The following is a 14,424-nucleotide window of genomic DNA, read 5'->3' as shown; positions in this document are numbered from 1 at the left end:
AATGGCTGTACAGAAACTTTTATTTTTAACAGTTTATATTTCTGAAAAGCCGTTATTTTGAAAACCGTGTAAATCGGGGGATAGGTGTAAACGTAACAAAGGGTAGAAAAGATTTTTTTCAAAGGCTCGTTTACAAGATGTACATACATGGTTACACAGAGGAGAATAAAAAGTATCAAAGTGTGATGTAGTTTCGTTTCTTGTGCATAACGTAGGCGATGACGGTCCACAACAGGGTGCCCCAAATCGCCTCGCATAAACGCAACGCTCTGCTGTCCATGTTACCGATCCCCCAATGGAAGGGGAAATTTTTGTAGCACACAGAGTGGCCGACGTACAATAACAAACCGTTCATACCTACGAATATAATCGTGCTAACGTAATCGTTATCGAAATTCCCGGGAAAAGTCTAATAATAAAGGAACGAACACAGTGGAGTGTTAAGGAAAATAAATGTCAATAGAGAAAATAATTTTCTGCCCGAGAGAGTGATCGATATCTGAAATTATTCTCCATTTTATCGTAATTTTATTATTTTAACGTTGAGAGAAATAAATCTCGGGTGACGAACGGGGAAATGATTTTCTGTCCCAAAGTGTGATCCATATCTGAAGTTATTCTCCATTTTAACATAATTTTGTCGTCGTTTCGATGTTAAAAAAAATTTATTTCGCGTAACAAAAGAGAAAAATAATTTCCAATCGATATCTGAAATTATTCTCTATTTTATCGTTTTAATGTTGCGAAAAGTAAATTTCGCGAAACAAAAGAGAGAAATAATTTCCAATCCAAAAGCTTGATCGATATCTGAAGTCACTCTCCATTTTATCATAATTTATCACCATTATAATTTAAAAAAAAAAAATAAATTCCGCGTAACAAAGGAGAAAAATAATTGATCGATATCCGAAATCATTCTCCATTTTACCACAATTCACTCTCGATAGTCCATCAAAATTACGCTAATACCGCCTCTCGAAACGGCCACTTCAAACTTGCAGAACCACAGCGTTATTAATCGAGAAACCGTATCAGAAATGATTAAATTAGCATAAACCACTATCACCGTGTTTTCCCGGGACATTAACCGCACGAACGGTTCTGAAATCGCTTAACCTGTTCAGCGATTACATTGCGCAACCGCGTGAAAGTCGGGCGTAAATACCTGGTACACGAAAAGGTCCTCCGTTCCATACTTTTACGACGTCCACGAGCAGATAACAGGCGGAGAGGAAGGCCAGGGAGAAAGATGTCGTCACGAACACAAACGACAGTGACCTGGGTAATAATCGATCGCATAAAAGATTCGTATATGATGCAAATTTGCGCGAACAAATGTTCGCCACTTTTGGAGACGTACCACAGATTCTTGTTCACGGGGATCACGTTGGAGAAATGTAGGGCGCATCCTATGAAACCGAAAAGCGAGGCCCACGCAAGCCACCTGATCACTCGTTCTTTCCAATCTTTGTAGGACATCATGATTATGCCAGCGTGTAGGCCAAGGAACACGTGGAACGTGGACGTTAGAGTACCTTGGTAAATGCATTTTTAGAGAAAATTGTGCACTGCAGGGAACACGTGAGAAGAGTTCTTCGTGGCAATAGTGGACGAGTATGCTGGTAATGTTAATTTTGATTTGTTATGGAGGCTTTGGGGTGAGTATTGTGTCGTTCTTTGAGGTCCTTTTAGTAGAAGAGACCCTCGTTTTGACTAATTCGTGGAGAGATAGTGTAGGAGCAATGCTTCTATTCTTGAAGCAAGGCTATTTCTAATTGCTTGCCATTCGTAAATTTTCTCGTGCCTTTTTATCAGTCTTGCGACACACAGTAGATACGTGCCTTTGAGTCGCTGCTCAAATTGCACACAGACGCCTTGTGAACGTCTTGAAGACTTTGAGTGAAAGCCTAGAGATGTCCAAAAGACGTCCAAAAGGTGTTCAGAAGATGTCCAAGAGAAGTTCAAAAACAGACGTTGAAACATGGCGCAACGAAGCACTACTTTCTCTGAGATATTAGAGAATCGTGAAATTTTCCGATTCGATGTAATAAATACCCAAGATTCCTTCAGGATCGAAGGGTCCAGATTTATAAACAGTCGCAGAATGGTGCAGATGATTCTCCTTCAGTATCACTCTGTCGATGTAACCCGCTGCTCCTCCCACGCAGTCGAAGTACTTGGCGTCATCGTGGAGACCACCAGGACCAAGGTATCCACTAACAACAATCCGCTTTGACGATTTTGTAAAAGGAGGAAAATTATTCATCGAATTATACGTACATACGTGGGACATCCAGGAACGTGTAGACAGAAGGTGAGGAAACAGTGAGCAGCCACTATCGCCAGCATCACGCACCATTGTGGAAGGAGTAAGAAGAAATCTTGCACCTCTCGTAACATAGAGGACTGTGAAAGAAAGTTACGAATTTTTTTCATTCAATATTTAGCGAACGTCGATGGAAGAAAGTTACAAAATTTTTTTCATTTAATTCTTGGTGAACTTTAATGCAATTTCTGATGAAATTGAAACATAGCAATCTTGCACCTCTCGAAAGAAAGTAATGAAATTTGTTAATTCAATTTTTGAATTAGAAAAAGAGTAACAAAATGTTTTAATTTAATCTTCGACGAATCCCAAGGCAATTTTTGATAAAACTGAACCCTACACTTACCTTGCTCGGTTTTCTCGACATCAAGCACAAATACGTGAGAGCTACGATGAAGTAAGTTATACCAAATCGCTGGAGAACACCAAAGATGCGTATAGTTTCTAATTGACCACCAGTCATCACAGTATTCAAAGACACTCCGATTAAAAACAGAAGAACACTCCTCTGTTAATAGATAAAAATCCCAGTTAACTTCGAGAATCTTTCATTTCTAAAGTAACCAAAAAGTTACCTAACTACCTTAACTCTATCACTAATCAAAGGAACCCAATTTGCAAATTAATCAACCTTTTCCCAATTTGCAAATTAACCAACCTCTTCACAATTTACAAATTAATCAATTCCTTCACAATTTGCGAATTAACCAACCTCTTCACAATTTGCAAATTAACCAACCTTTTCACAATTTACAAATTAACCAACCTCTTCACAATTTACAAATTAATCAATTCCTTCACAATTTGCAAATTAACCAACCTCCTCCCAATTTTCAAATCAATCAACCACCTAATTAATTACCTACCTTGAAGATTCCATATAATATCTCACTCTTCTTCGTCATTCGTTTCACCTGACTGGATATCGCAATAGGGATGCACACTCCCATGATCCACATGAAGCAAGGGAACAGTAGATCTCCCAAAAGTAAACCGTTCCAAGTCGCATGACCGAGAATTCTATATCCACCTGATCCGTCGTTCACGAATATCATCAACAAAGTGCTTGCCCTGTAAAAATTCAATCTTACCTACAGTACGCTACACAAAATTATCGCAGTATCGTTATTTTAAGCAAGCGTGGTTTCAAGAAAATGTGGCCCAGCGTAAGAGAGAACGCGGTCGACGAGAGGCCCGCGAAGGGCCTGGCTATAAAGTACGGCGTGCGAGGGATGAAGACGCAGTATGTTTGGAAAAGTCGAGAGGCGTCAATAGAAGAAGCGTGTGTCAGAGCCAAATGTATCAGTCATTCGTATATTTTGTTAATTGCGCGTTATTTTTTCAAAAATCACCTACCCTCGAACAGTATCGATCGCTTTCACTCGACGCTTCAGGGGTTGCTTCGCCGTGTCCTCTTTCACCTGACTCTTCATAAACTTCTTTCTGCACACGTGACACAACGATTTCAGTCCAGACAGACCGAACAGAACCAGTATCAACACGCCGAAAATGAGGAAGAGCTCTGAAAGGAATTGTACCTTCGATAATAATCAATCTGAAATGCAACACACACTTTGGAACGAGAAAAATATTCGAACGTTATCTATAATGTGATCGAGATTCAGATAGGATCGCTGATCTTAATAAATTTAATTGGAAAGTGTTATTTACAGTTAGATAACTGCTATAGATTTGCTCTCCTATCTCTGTATATTTGACAAACATTCGACGTTATCGACAGATCTATCGCGATTTCGTGAGTTCGCTCTACCTTGGAATAATTAAATCTCTATCAGGCAAGCTTTTCTACTCTCCATCGAAACCATCGACCGCTAGAACCGGCCCGGAGATCAGCGAGGACGCCCGTCCCAGACTTTAACCCCAAATTGGCGATAAGGATTTTTTCTCTTGGACTTTTTCGATTTCAAGGCGTTAGCAATGGTAATACTAACGTCTGTGCGAAATTTCAGCCCGATAGGTCGAAGTAGTAGAATTTTACCTGTGAAAGGATACGTCGATGGGTTAAGGACCTTTATGTCGCAGCTTCCATTTTGAACGGAAAAATCGTACACGCCGAATTGGCCGAGATTTGGCGTCAACTCGCAGATCACGTTACTGGAACGTGAAAAATTTTAAGAATTAAATGTGTACACAGGGTGTCCCGTAACTCGAACACCCGGAAATGGGGGGTTGCTGGAGTGACTCTGAGCAACTTTTTCCTTTACCAAAATGTTGGTTGAAGCTTCGTTTTTGAATTATTAGCGAAAAACACTGGCCAATCAGTGCGCGCGTAGAGCTCGAAAAACCATTTTGTAAGCTTTATGAAAATAGCGGTGCAAAGTGAAATTTTTTTGACAGAGAAGTCTCGCGCGGATGAGTCTCTGTTCGCTCGTCCCTGGGCGCGGGCTCTACGCGCGCTCTAATTGGCCAGTGTTTTTCGTTAATAATTCAAAAACGAAGCTCAAACCAACATTTTGGTAAAGGGAAAAGTTGTTCAGAGTCACCCCAGATATTTCTTTTTTATCGATTTACCTGGTATTTTTAGCGGAAATGAATTCGCTGGGGTCCTCAGCGTCCACTACTCTGAAGGTTGTGGGTCTGACGGTGTTCACTATCAGGCTGTAATTTAAGTTCGCCAGGAACTGCTTGGTCCTTGTGTATGGACACTGTGGAAAGATCAATTCGTGCGTGGAATTTTTGTACCGATTGAAAATTTTTAATGTTCGCAGTAAAAATTATGGGACGCGAGGTGAGGTAATATTTCGAAAAGAAAGTGTTGGGATGTATTGTTAGTAAAGTGAACTGACAGAGAAAAATGCTAAGAAAATGATACCTGAAATATTTGTATCGTGAAAAATCGAAATAAATTGAAAGTTTGTAAATACAAGAATTAATAAAGTCAATATTTTTCAAGCAGGCTTTTTCCAACTGTGCTTGAAAATCTTTAGATTTCAATCATTCTAAATCTGTCTTACATAAAACGCGAACAATTTCTTTCCAATCTGAGACTAATTAAACACAAAAATGTCGATCACCGTTCAACAGAAAAACAAATTAAAATTAAGTACACTTTAATCAAAAATATCAATTCTAGTAGCGTTTAGTTGCACCACCCTGTATAAACTAAGTGTTACACCTTAAATAACGCATTTCGCTCACGTAACTCCGCATTCATCCCTACCCTCAAGAAACTGCCAACTAAAACCCGAAAAAGAAAGAAAAGAAGCGCCGGTAAATTCTCCATCTCGAAATTTCAACGTTCGCCGTCCTTACCCACGATTCTAATCACCAGCTCGCGCGTTAGACGAAGGTGAAGAATCGTCGGAGGACGGTGAAGGAGCAGGTAAGAGTATGCAAAGCACGAAACGCGTAAAAAGTGCAGTGTCCTTGCGTGACTCACCAGTGCGCAATCGGAGGAGAGCAGGTAGAGCCAGGCGTTTGAGTCTTCGTGATTGATGCGCAGATTCACGCAAGCTTCGTCGTACCTGAGCGTCTCCCGGTCGCAGAACCACTCGTCTGTGGTCTCCATAATCGTGGAGCTGCGGGCAGAGCGGTAAACGGACGTGGAGAAAAATGGTTGGAAAGTGGAGAACGATGGCGCCTGCTCGAGAAACTTAACACGCATCCTTAATCTGAGAGAAATGTTTACTAAGCCGCCGCTGCGGTGTGCAGCAGCCCGGGAAAGTGGAACGCTCAAAATGCACGCGTGTTCTCTTTGCCTTATACGGTGAAACACTGTGTTTCGATGGTAAAGTGTGTAATAAAATTTGAATTTGGCTCGCTTCGAAATTCTTCTTCTTTCCTTATTTTTTGGGAAAGTTGAAATTTGGCGCTTAAGTTGGGAGATAAATTGGAACGAGTGAGTTCAAATCTGAGTTTGGCTCGCTTCGAGATTCTTTTTTTCTTATTTTTTGGGAAAGTTGAAATTTGGCGCTTAAGTTGGGAGATAAATTGGAACGAGTGAGTTCAAATCTGAGTTTGGCTCGCTTCGAAATTCTTCTTCTTTCCTTATTTTTTGGGAAAGTTGAAATTTGGCGCTTAAGATGGGAGATAATTTGGAACGAGTGAGTTCAAATCTGAGTTTGGCTCGCTTCGAAATTCTTCTTCTTTCCTTATTTTTTGGGAAAGTTGAAATTTGGCGCTTAAGTTGGGAGATAAATTGGAACGAGTGAGTTCAAATCTGAGTTTGGCTCGCTTCGAAATTCTTATCTCTTATTTTTTGGAAAAGTTGAAATTTAGTATTTAAGTTGAGAGATAATTTATGAGTGAGTTGAAATATTTCTAAATTTCTTTCTCTTATTTTGTGGAAAAGTTGAAATTTAGTATTTAAGTTGAGAGATAATTCAGAACGAGTGAGTTCGAATACTTCGAAATTCCTTTTTCTTATCTTTCGAAGGAGTTCGAATTTTGGTAATTAAGTTAGAAGATAATTTAGCTTTGCAACGAGTGAATTGAAATTTCAATTCGATTACTTCGAAACTCTTTCTTCCTTATTTCTTTGGAAAAGTTGAAATTTGGTACTTACGTTAGAAGACACTTAAAACGAGTCAGTTAAATGTATAAAAAGGATCGGGTTTCGTGAGTCGTGCCTTTTTCGTGGCCGGAGACGTTCTGAAAGCCTGAACGCCACCCCTACCTTTCTAACCTCCGCTGTCTTTCACCTAATACCGCAACCTGTCATGTCAAGGTCGTTCAAGGTCACCGATATATACTCTCTGCTGATATACAACATCTCACTTATCATAAACCACTCTCTATACTCAAAAAATTAACTCCTCCAAAATCTCCAAAAACTTTTTCAAAAATAAACATACTCTTCCGTATAAACACAACAGTATGCACGAACGTAAAAACGAAATGGCATACGTAGAGAGAAAGGAATTCGAAGAAACGTGAAAGCACAAAAAGCGCAAAAAACAAATTTTCTCCACCGAAAAATTTTCGATCCAACTTCGTTTAAAACACCAACCAGAGAAATGTGCACAAATGCGTGTCTGATCGACGATGCGAACACTTCGATCGCGATTAACCGTGTGAAGTTATGTATCGGCGTTTGGCCGACAAACCGATCAAATATTGCGCGGCTCGATCGACGCCGAGTACCCGCTAGAGAGTGGCACAACAGCTTTTTTTCAATATCGCGCCAGAGAGAACAGAGCGACGGTGAACCGCGCGAATCACGTGGGTGCATCGACTGACATTTCACCTGGCATTCAACGGGGAATTTCACCTGGCCACTCGAGAGACACCTTAAAACCGCTTTTCATCCGACCGGGAGCGTTGGATCGCCGTCGGTACGCGCGCCGTTTACCGGTTGCCGCCGTGATTCGTGTAACGCTTCTTTATGACAGATGTTCCACGATTTAACGGGATTTCTCTATCAGAGGGGAAATCTGGGGGTAAAAATTTCATCGACGTCGAGTTTTACGACGATTATATACGCGCGGGGTCGTGAAACGTGAAGTAGGTAACCTTGGCAAATGACGTTGGTGACCTGAATATAGGAGGCTTCGAGATTATTGTGAAATTCAGCGATCTAACGAATGCAAGAAATGATTCATACTTGTTCGTTCTTTTTCTTTCGTTCGACGATAAAATGGTACGTCTATTGTGTAGATAAGGTGGAAACGGTTGACAGTTTCGTTGCATTGTTTTTTTAGCATAGATTCGTAGATTGGAACACGGATAACGAACGTTTTGCACGTCTTATCGGTTAGCGATAAATTGATAATACTTGTAATCGATAGACCGATAAACATTGTACACGGTCGCGTTGACGTCGTTTAATTAACCGTGGAACTTAAATACGTTCGAATCGTAACAGTGAATTCGGACGAAATTTGAATTTCCCGCGTGTGACGAAATTTGAATTCGTGATGAATCGATTGTTTTCGCGCGTTACGTCATCAGTAATGGCGTCAGAATGGCGCGATACGAACAATCCAGTATCTGCGTCAATAGGAGTGTAATTTTTTTTTGTGGCAAATAACGTCGTACGAACCGAGAACATAATCGAAAACAGTCGAAATTCTACCGTTACAATTTAAATTTGAAAACGATTAGAAAGTATAGATATCGCAGGTACGTAAAAAGGACAACTCATTTCCTCACGTTGACTTTGAAACGTCTTTGACATCGCTCGATTCGAATGTTTCGATCAAATTCAAACATTTCAATTTCGTCATTTTTCTAATTTCGTCGAAAAATATTCGTTGATCTAAACCGACGTTACTGTATAATACAAAAATATTCGTGTTCGCAAATACGTTATGGTAAGAAGCGTAAACAACGATGACTGTCGTATTTTTGGAGTTTCCCTTTATTTGCAAGCTAATTAAAATACTTTGACATATATAACGTACATATAATGATACGAATAAATAAGTGCCGTTAAGCGTATAACAGCTGGCCAAAACATGAAATAATCTTATATGCGCGGTAGTTCGTTGAAAACTGGCTCGCATTGTACATTTCGAAATCCACGATTTCGGTGCATTAAAAGTTCTCTTGGGATCGGTTTAAAAAGGTAACAATCAGTATTTAAAAACATCAACGTCACACAAAAAAGAAAACATTTCTCAAGGCGAGTGTATTGGTCACTTGTTACAATTTGTCACTAGTGAAAGTTTTTATATATATATATATAGTGTGTGATTTTGTCCCCCGTAGCTTGAATTACGTTAATTTTATAAGTATAGAATAATAATGTAGTATATGTATATATGTATGGGTCACGAACTACATTTTGTTGCGTACAACATACCGTGCATTTCTCGTAATGACAGAAGGAATGTAACCGATGTGATTCGAAGAGCTTTTTAATATTAATAATTTTCTACTATTATAGTAGCCTTCGACATTATTTAATACTGTGAAACCGGTTTTTTTTTTATACGCAAAAGGGAAACAAAGTTTGCACGAATTTCGCTAGTAACACAAACACAACTTAGGCCTTACAAACTGGATGTGCCTTCATAAATGTTGAAATAATGTCTACATTCTTCTTTTTCATCTATTTTTTCGTTTGTCTAAAAGAAATGCATGCAATAACTTCGTTCATTTCATCCTAACGTTAATGACCTTACCATATATCGTATAATTTATATTCTTTCGTTTTTATATAATTAAGATTAACATTTAATGAATTTTCTAGATCTTTATCACCTAGATTTTCTTCAAATATGTATAAGCAATTTTTATGTTCCAACAATTGTTTTATCAAAATCATCGAAATCGCTATGTACTAACGTCGAACAACTTGCAATTTAACGTTCTATTATTATACTCAGTAGTATAAGTAATACGGCAAGAAAATCATTGGAAATACTTTTAAATTAACGTTTGCCAGTAATTATACTACTCAGCTGTTTCTTCTCACGTCACACAAATGGAACATAAATAATTCTGTCGAACAGTACACGTAAATTAATCATCGTTAAACTTGTATAATGTAAAATTGCACCGTTCAGTCTAATCAATTTGACATTATATCTTAAATTCAGATAAATTAAATATGAACTTGTATTTTATATTCAGATTCGCTGTATATCCTACTGCAATCAATTCTGTATTAATTTACAATATGAATATGGAACAAACAGCTTAAATGGCCTATGTAAAAATTCATGATAGATCGAGAAGAATATCATTTACAAATTTTTATGCGAAAATACGTAATATATTCGCATGCATATTTATGCTTGATATTCTTCGTTTCATCCAATAGTAGCTACACACGTGTAAATACAATATACACCTATCTACAACAAATTCTATTCAATTATATAGCGCCGCTATGCTCCTTGCATCTCTTGTACCCTCTTACACGAAGGTGTCTCAATATTTTTAGCTTTGGAAAACAGTTCTGGATCTCCAAAGTTTCTTGCCTTCCACATCATTGATTCCCCTAAAGATTAAAAAAATAATATATCTCAAGAGTAAAATACATACTCCTTTGCTATTTGAAGTTAAACTTCTTCTACTATTTCTAAGGTCAGTAAGTAATCTGTACCGTATGATGTGCACAGAAATACTTACTATAGTTTTTCTCTCTAAAACAGGCATGTCTCAAATTATTCAGGTACTCTTCTTCGACAGAAATTTCTAGCCTACGTAAACTGCCTTGATATTCAGTATGAAAGTTTTCTTTGACATAATATGGCACCTTTAATCCTTGAGTGGTTCTCAGTACCGAATATTTTCTACGCACAAATTGAAATGTGCATATAATCATTTTCATAGAAACCAACTGTTATTTTCAAAATTGTAAATATACCGAAGATAAGAGTCAAGAATGTAAAACATAAATAAATAATAGAATTCAAACATCCAATACGATTATTAATTAAAACTAATTTATTTGTCGTAAATATTTTCCGTAAATTGTATATACACTTACGCGTTCGAATGCAAGCTATATACAGGATCTGATATAAAGAAACTGCTCATCATAGTTAATAATATTAATAACAGTACAGGTAACATTTGAAGGAATGTGGTATATCCATTTGCTTGCTAAAAATTAGAATATTTATTAAAGCATACGTAATTTAAACTTAGGAAAAAATGAACATATGTCTTGATACCTGAGAATGAACATGTTGAGCTTGTTGATCTTGTTGCCTTGTCCACCTTCTAGCACGTCCCCCATAAAATTCTGGCTGTGGGAATCCTCCACCAAAGAACATATTAAACAATTCTTCTGCTGTGATGTCAGCTGCAAAGAATTGATTTGATCAGTATGTTATAATCATCACTACACAAAACTTTACAATATGATACAATTTCCATAAAAGATAAATATATTTTAGCAGCATGTACTTTCAAATCCTCTTGTATAATTGTAAGCTGTCTGATTTTGACGGGCTTGAGCAGTTTGCATCCTCTCCTCTTCAGGACCATACATGTCATATTGTTTTCGTTTCTCCACATCAGTGAGAATAGCAACAGCATTTCCAATAGCTGTACATAACAAAGATTACACACCAATTTATTATAAGACATTTGCTGCAAACACATCTTAAATTAATATTTACCTTTAAAAGCTTCAGCAGCACCTGGAGCTTTATTTTTGTCTGGATGCAACTGAAGTGCTAGTTTTTTATATGCTTTCTTAATATCACTGTCAGTTGCATCTTTGTTTACCCCCAAAATTTCATAATAATCTTTGCATTTCTTAATCCTGCAATAAAATATATTTACACACATATTGATAGTAAAACATATTACTACACACTCTTTTACTTATGGTAAGTATACTCATTTTATTTCATGAACAATATGATACTAATGTCTAATCATGATAAAAGTATCATAAAACAGAAATCTAAAATTTTGTCCATTTGTTTCAATAGTTCAGGTGATCCTAAAACATCTCAAATTTTATTCAACAAATGCACCTTTTAACATGTTGTAATTGTTCCTTTGTATAATCACTAGATGGTTGATTACATGTGGCTTCTTTAGGTGCAGTTTGACGTTTTCTAACAGTAGGTTCAGACTCAGACTTTTGATTTTGTTTTGACAGCCCTGTCACTTTTGCCAATACATCTGTAAATGTAATAAAATTAAATCGAAATATTCTCTACCTGGCATATGTATACAACTTTTATTTTAACCATCCATTTTTTATTTAGTCATATTTTCTTTTCCTACCAAAAGTACAAATACGTAATTCAATGAAATAAGCAAGTGCAGGTGAAAAATTCTACTTCTACAATAAAAGAATGGACAATAATCGTCAAAATAATAAAAAAAAAAAAAAATTCATCAACGCTGTGTAACTTGGCCTTAAAAATCAAGTGTCCAACGACAGCGATTCTCTTCAAAATGATATCAACAAATTATTTCCGGATTGAAGTAAAATAAGAGGTGGCTGATCAACAATAATCGTATTCTACATGCACTGACATAGATTTTTGTCATACCTTCTGCCTTTTTCGTCGGATATAGTTTTTGTGCTTTACGTACAAATTTTTCAGCCTCCTCGTATTTCTTTTCTCGCAGATATCGTTCTGCAAGTTCCATACACCGTTCCGCCTCATCTTTATTGCTATCCATGATTTTTATTAAAAATCGAATTAAAATTTATTTGAACGCAGTGACGGAGCAGAATTGTAAATAAATTTAATCACACGCTAATTCTCCGCCATAGCAATTTAATCAGTTGCGTCATGAACACGCTACAAAGTAGAGTATTCTACTACGTGTAAGTGACGACACGTACCGTAGGCGCTGCCTTTGACATACTGGTTACTATTTCTTTCGCTCGCAAATCTAAGTAATTTAACTCTAGCACAAACCAATCAGAATATTTGTATAGAATGATTAAAATTTCTGCAAATGAAAATAAGTTTAATGACAATAACATAAACCAGCTGGTAAAAACGGAGCAGATAAAAATATGATACGGTATAATCTTTTTACTGTACTAACGTTTTCTGAATTTGAAAAAATCTATTTTTATGCAATGGAAATTAAATTTTTGATGTTAGAAAATCGTTTATTTATGTACATAAAGTGAAAATTTATTTAAAAAATAAAATATTAATGCATTTACGTAAAATTGGAATACCACTAATAAAATAGTATCTATCGTTTTTAAGATCGATATATCGTCGATACGACATTCGACATAAATATTTGTGTATTATAAAATAGCGATATACAATAAAGTACTTGATTAAAAAGTGTTTTGTGCACAATATTTAAACACCTGCAACCTATCTAAGTAAATGTAAGTGTAATACTTATTTATCGAATAATATTTACTTGTAACATGTTTTAACTATAAGGTTATGTTTGATATGTGTCTTAATCTTTCAAAGTTTAAACTTATGTTATAATAAAATTGCATCAAATCATTAGTACTGAATTTAATATACATCTTTCCGTCTTCATAGAAAATGCAGGGTATACAGCAGTGCGCACAACGGTTTATATCGAACAAATTATTTAATACAAATAAAATAAATTGTTTATGTAGCATACAAAGATTGTTTAACGGATATATACCCAAAAATAATGATAAGGATAGAAACTTTCTTAAATATAATGAAGTTATTTTTCCCCCACAAAAACCAGGTGAAGAAAAGAGACCTGGTGTAAGTTTGTTTCTTACTATGAAAATGATCACATTTTGCTAATTATAACAAAACAGTATTATTTATGTATTATATCTTTTACAGTATGTTTGTCATGCAAAGAAAAACATAAAGTACAGTCCATTAAATATGTGGTATATTGCTGGCTTTATAAGGGGTATGACTGTGGATGAAGCTATTAAACAATTGAGCTTTTTAAAGAAAAAAGGTGCAGCTATAATAAAAGATGTTCTACTGGAAGCACAAAATATGGCTGTACAAGAACATAATATTGAATTTAAGAGCAATTTATGGGTCGGTAAGTATTTGTATATTCTTAAATATTTTAATGATATACATATTCTTATTATTTTTTTAGCTGAATCTTTTGCGACGAAAGGTGTAGTAATAAAGGGTATGCGGCGTCATGCTAAACTGAAGCTTGGAGTGGTACATTACAGACATACTAATTATTATGTACGTCTAGAAGAAGGAAATCCACCAAAACAATATTATATAAGAGCAAATAAAACTGGTGAAGAAATGCTTAAAGAATGGATGGAAAATATGCATGTACGCAAAATAAACAATTCACTGTAATATATGATGTGCATAGATATATGTAAATAAATAATAATACACTTCCCCTTTTTCATAAAATGTTGCTCAGTTAATATTTAATCTTCATGTAATTTTAAGGACTGTTTTATTATATTTAAAAACAACTTTTTACGTTAAAAGCAAAGTTTATTTAGGAATGAATAATTAATATATATCAGCAAAAAGTGAAGCAGGTACATATTAATTTACAGCTTCAACTTGGTTCTTCTCCAATGACGCCGTTTTGCATTGTACCTGAAAGAATGCGTTATCTATATAAACAACAAAATAATAATTTTACAAACGGTAATACTACCGTTCGAATATTTTGTGAACACTTAGATAACCGTTATAATCAATCAATGGCAATTTTACAATGGATAAAATATCGGGAGAATTTTCTAAACTGCAAAAGTA

General features: G+C 36.1%; 4 protein-coding genes across 5 annotated transcripts in view; 1 reads left to right on the top strand and 3 right to left on the bottom strand.

The window, feature by feature from the left end:
- Nucleotides 1-175: 175 nt before the first annotated feature.
- On the bottom strand, nucleotides 176-5,855 carry LOC108574696 (heparan-alpha-glucosaminide N-acetyltransferase-like). Its single transcript, XM_017937319.1, has 11 exons — nucleotides 5,727-5,855; nucleotides 4,859-4,992; nucleotides 4,326-4,441; nucleotides 3,683-3,848; nucleotides 3,193-3,397; nucleotides 2,667-2,834; nucleotides 2,285-2,406; nucleotides 2,056-2,216; nucleotides 1,361-1,535; nucleotides 1,166-1,278; nucleotides 176-357 (listed from the first exon to the last, which is right to left on the bottom strand). Exons 1-11 carry the CDS (start codon nucleotides 5,853-5,855, stop codon nucleotides 176-178), a joined length of 1,671 nt encoding a protein of 556 aa, XP_017792808.1.
- Nucleotides 5,856-8,256: 2,401 nt separating this feature from the next.
- On the top strand, nucleotides 8,257-14,007 carry LOC108574675 (39S ribosomal protein L22, mitochondrial). 2 transcript variants are annotated; one of them, XM_017937300.1, is made up of 4 exons: nucleotides 8,257-8,407; nucleotides 13,228-13,428; nucleotides 13,513-13,726; nucleotides 13,787-14,007. In XM_017937300.1, the coding sequence occupies exons 2-4, from the start codon at nucleotides 13,231-13,233 to the stop codon at nucleotides 14,005-14,007; spliced, it is 633 nt and encodes a 210-aa protein (XP_017792789.1). In that variant the 5' UTR covers nucleotides 8,257-8,407; nucleotides 13,228-13,230. The 2 variants fall into 2 exon arrangements, with proteins under 2 accessions (XP_017792789.1, XP_017792788.1); XM_017937299.1 differs by lacking the exon at nucleotides 8,257-8,407 and adding an exon at nucleotides 12,986-13,061.
- On the bottom strand, nucleotides 9,941-12,711 carry LOC108574674 (dnaJ homolog subfamily B member 12). Its single transcript, XM_017937297.1, has 8 exons — nucleotides 12,253-12,711; nucleotides 11,725-11,875; nucleotides 11,362-11,507; nucleotides 11,147-11,287; nucleotides 10,912-11,042; nucleotides 10,725-10,840; nucleotides 10,364-10,527; nucleotides 9,941-10,232 (listed from the first exon to the last, which is right to left on the bottom strand). The coding sequence occupies exons 1-8, from the start codon at nucleotides 12,383-12,385 to the stop codon at nucleotides 10,120-10,122; spliced, it is 1,095 nt and encodes a 364-aa protein (XP_017792786.1). The 5' UTR covers nucleotides 12,386-12,711; the 3' UTR covers nucleotides 9,941-10,119.
- A 189-nt stretch (nucleotides 14,008-14,196) lies between the features above and the next one.
- Nucleotides 14,197-14,424, bottom strand: part of LOC108574678 (60S ribosomal protein L39) — a 1,353-nt gene continuing 1,125 nt past the window's right edge. Inside the window, exon 3 of the mRNA XM_017937303.1 lies at nucleotides 14,197-14,262. Coding sequence (XP_017792792.1) covers nucleotides 14,214-14,262 — 49 coding nt within the window. The 3' untranslated portion in view covers nucleotides 14,197-14,213. The remainder of the gene's footprint in view (nucleotides 14,263-14,424) is intronic.

This window comes from Habropoda laboriosa, unplaced genomic scaffold (genome assembly GCF_001263275.1).
Source record: "Habropoda laboriosa isolate 0110345459 unplaced genomic scaffold, ASM126327v1 scaffold203, whole genome shotgun sequence".
Lineage (NCBI taxonomy): Eukaryota > Metazoa > Arthropoda > Insecta > Hymenoptera > Apidae > Habropoda > Habropoda laboriosa.
This window is presented reverse-complemented; position numbering and strand designations above follow the sequence as displayed.

Excerpts from the sequence above, each read along its gene's own strand:
- LOC108574696 (XM_017937319.1), bottom strand. The coding sequence starts at position 5,855 with ATGGAGACCACAGACGAGTGGTTCTGCGACCGGGAGACGCTCAGGTAC. Across the intron at positions 3,398-3,682 it reads GCGATCGATACTGTTCGAGG|GGCAAGCACTTTGTTGATGA; the intron begins GTAGGTGATTTT and ends GAATTTTTACAG. Across the intron at positions 2,835-3,192 it reads TATTATATGGAATCTTCAAG|AGGAGTGTTCTTCTGTTTTT; the intron begins GTAGGTAATTAA and ends ATCTATTAACAG.
- LOC108574674 (XM_017937297.1), bottom strand. The coding sequence starts at position 12,385 with ATGGATAGCAATAAAGATGAGGCGGAACGGTGTATGGAACTTGCAGAA. Across the intron at positions 11,508-11,724 it reads CAATTACAACATGTTAAAAG|GATTAAGAAATGCAAAGATT; the intron begins GTGCATTTGTTG and ends ATTTTATTGCAG. Across the intron at positions 11,288-11,361 it reads TGCTGCTGAAGCTTTTAAAG|CTATTGGAAATGCTGTTGCT; the intron begins GTAAATATTAAT and ends TGTTATGTACAG.
- LOC108574675 (XM_017937300.1), top strand. The coding sequence starts at position 13,231 with ATGCAGGGTATACAGCAGTGCGCACAACGGTTTATATCGAACAAATTA. Across the intron at positions 13,429-13,512 it reads GTGAAGAAAAGAGACCTGGT|TATGTTTGTCATGCAAAGAA; the intron begins GTAAGTTTGTTT and ends TATCTTTTACAG. Across the intron at positions 13,727-13,786 it reads TAAGAGCAATTTATGGGTCG|CTGAATCTTTTGCGACGAAA; the intron begins GTAAGTATTTGT and ends TTATTTTTTTAG.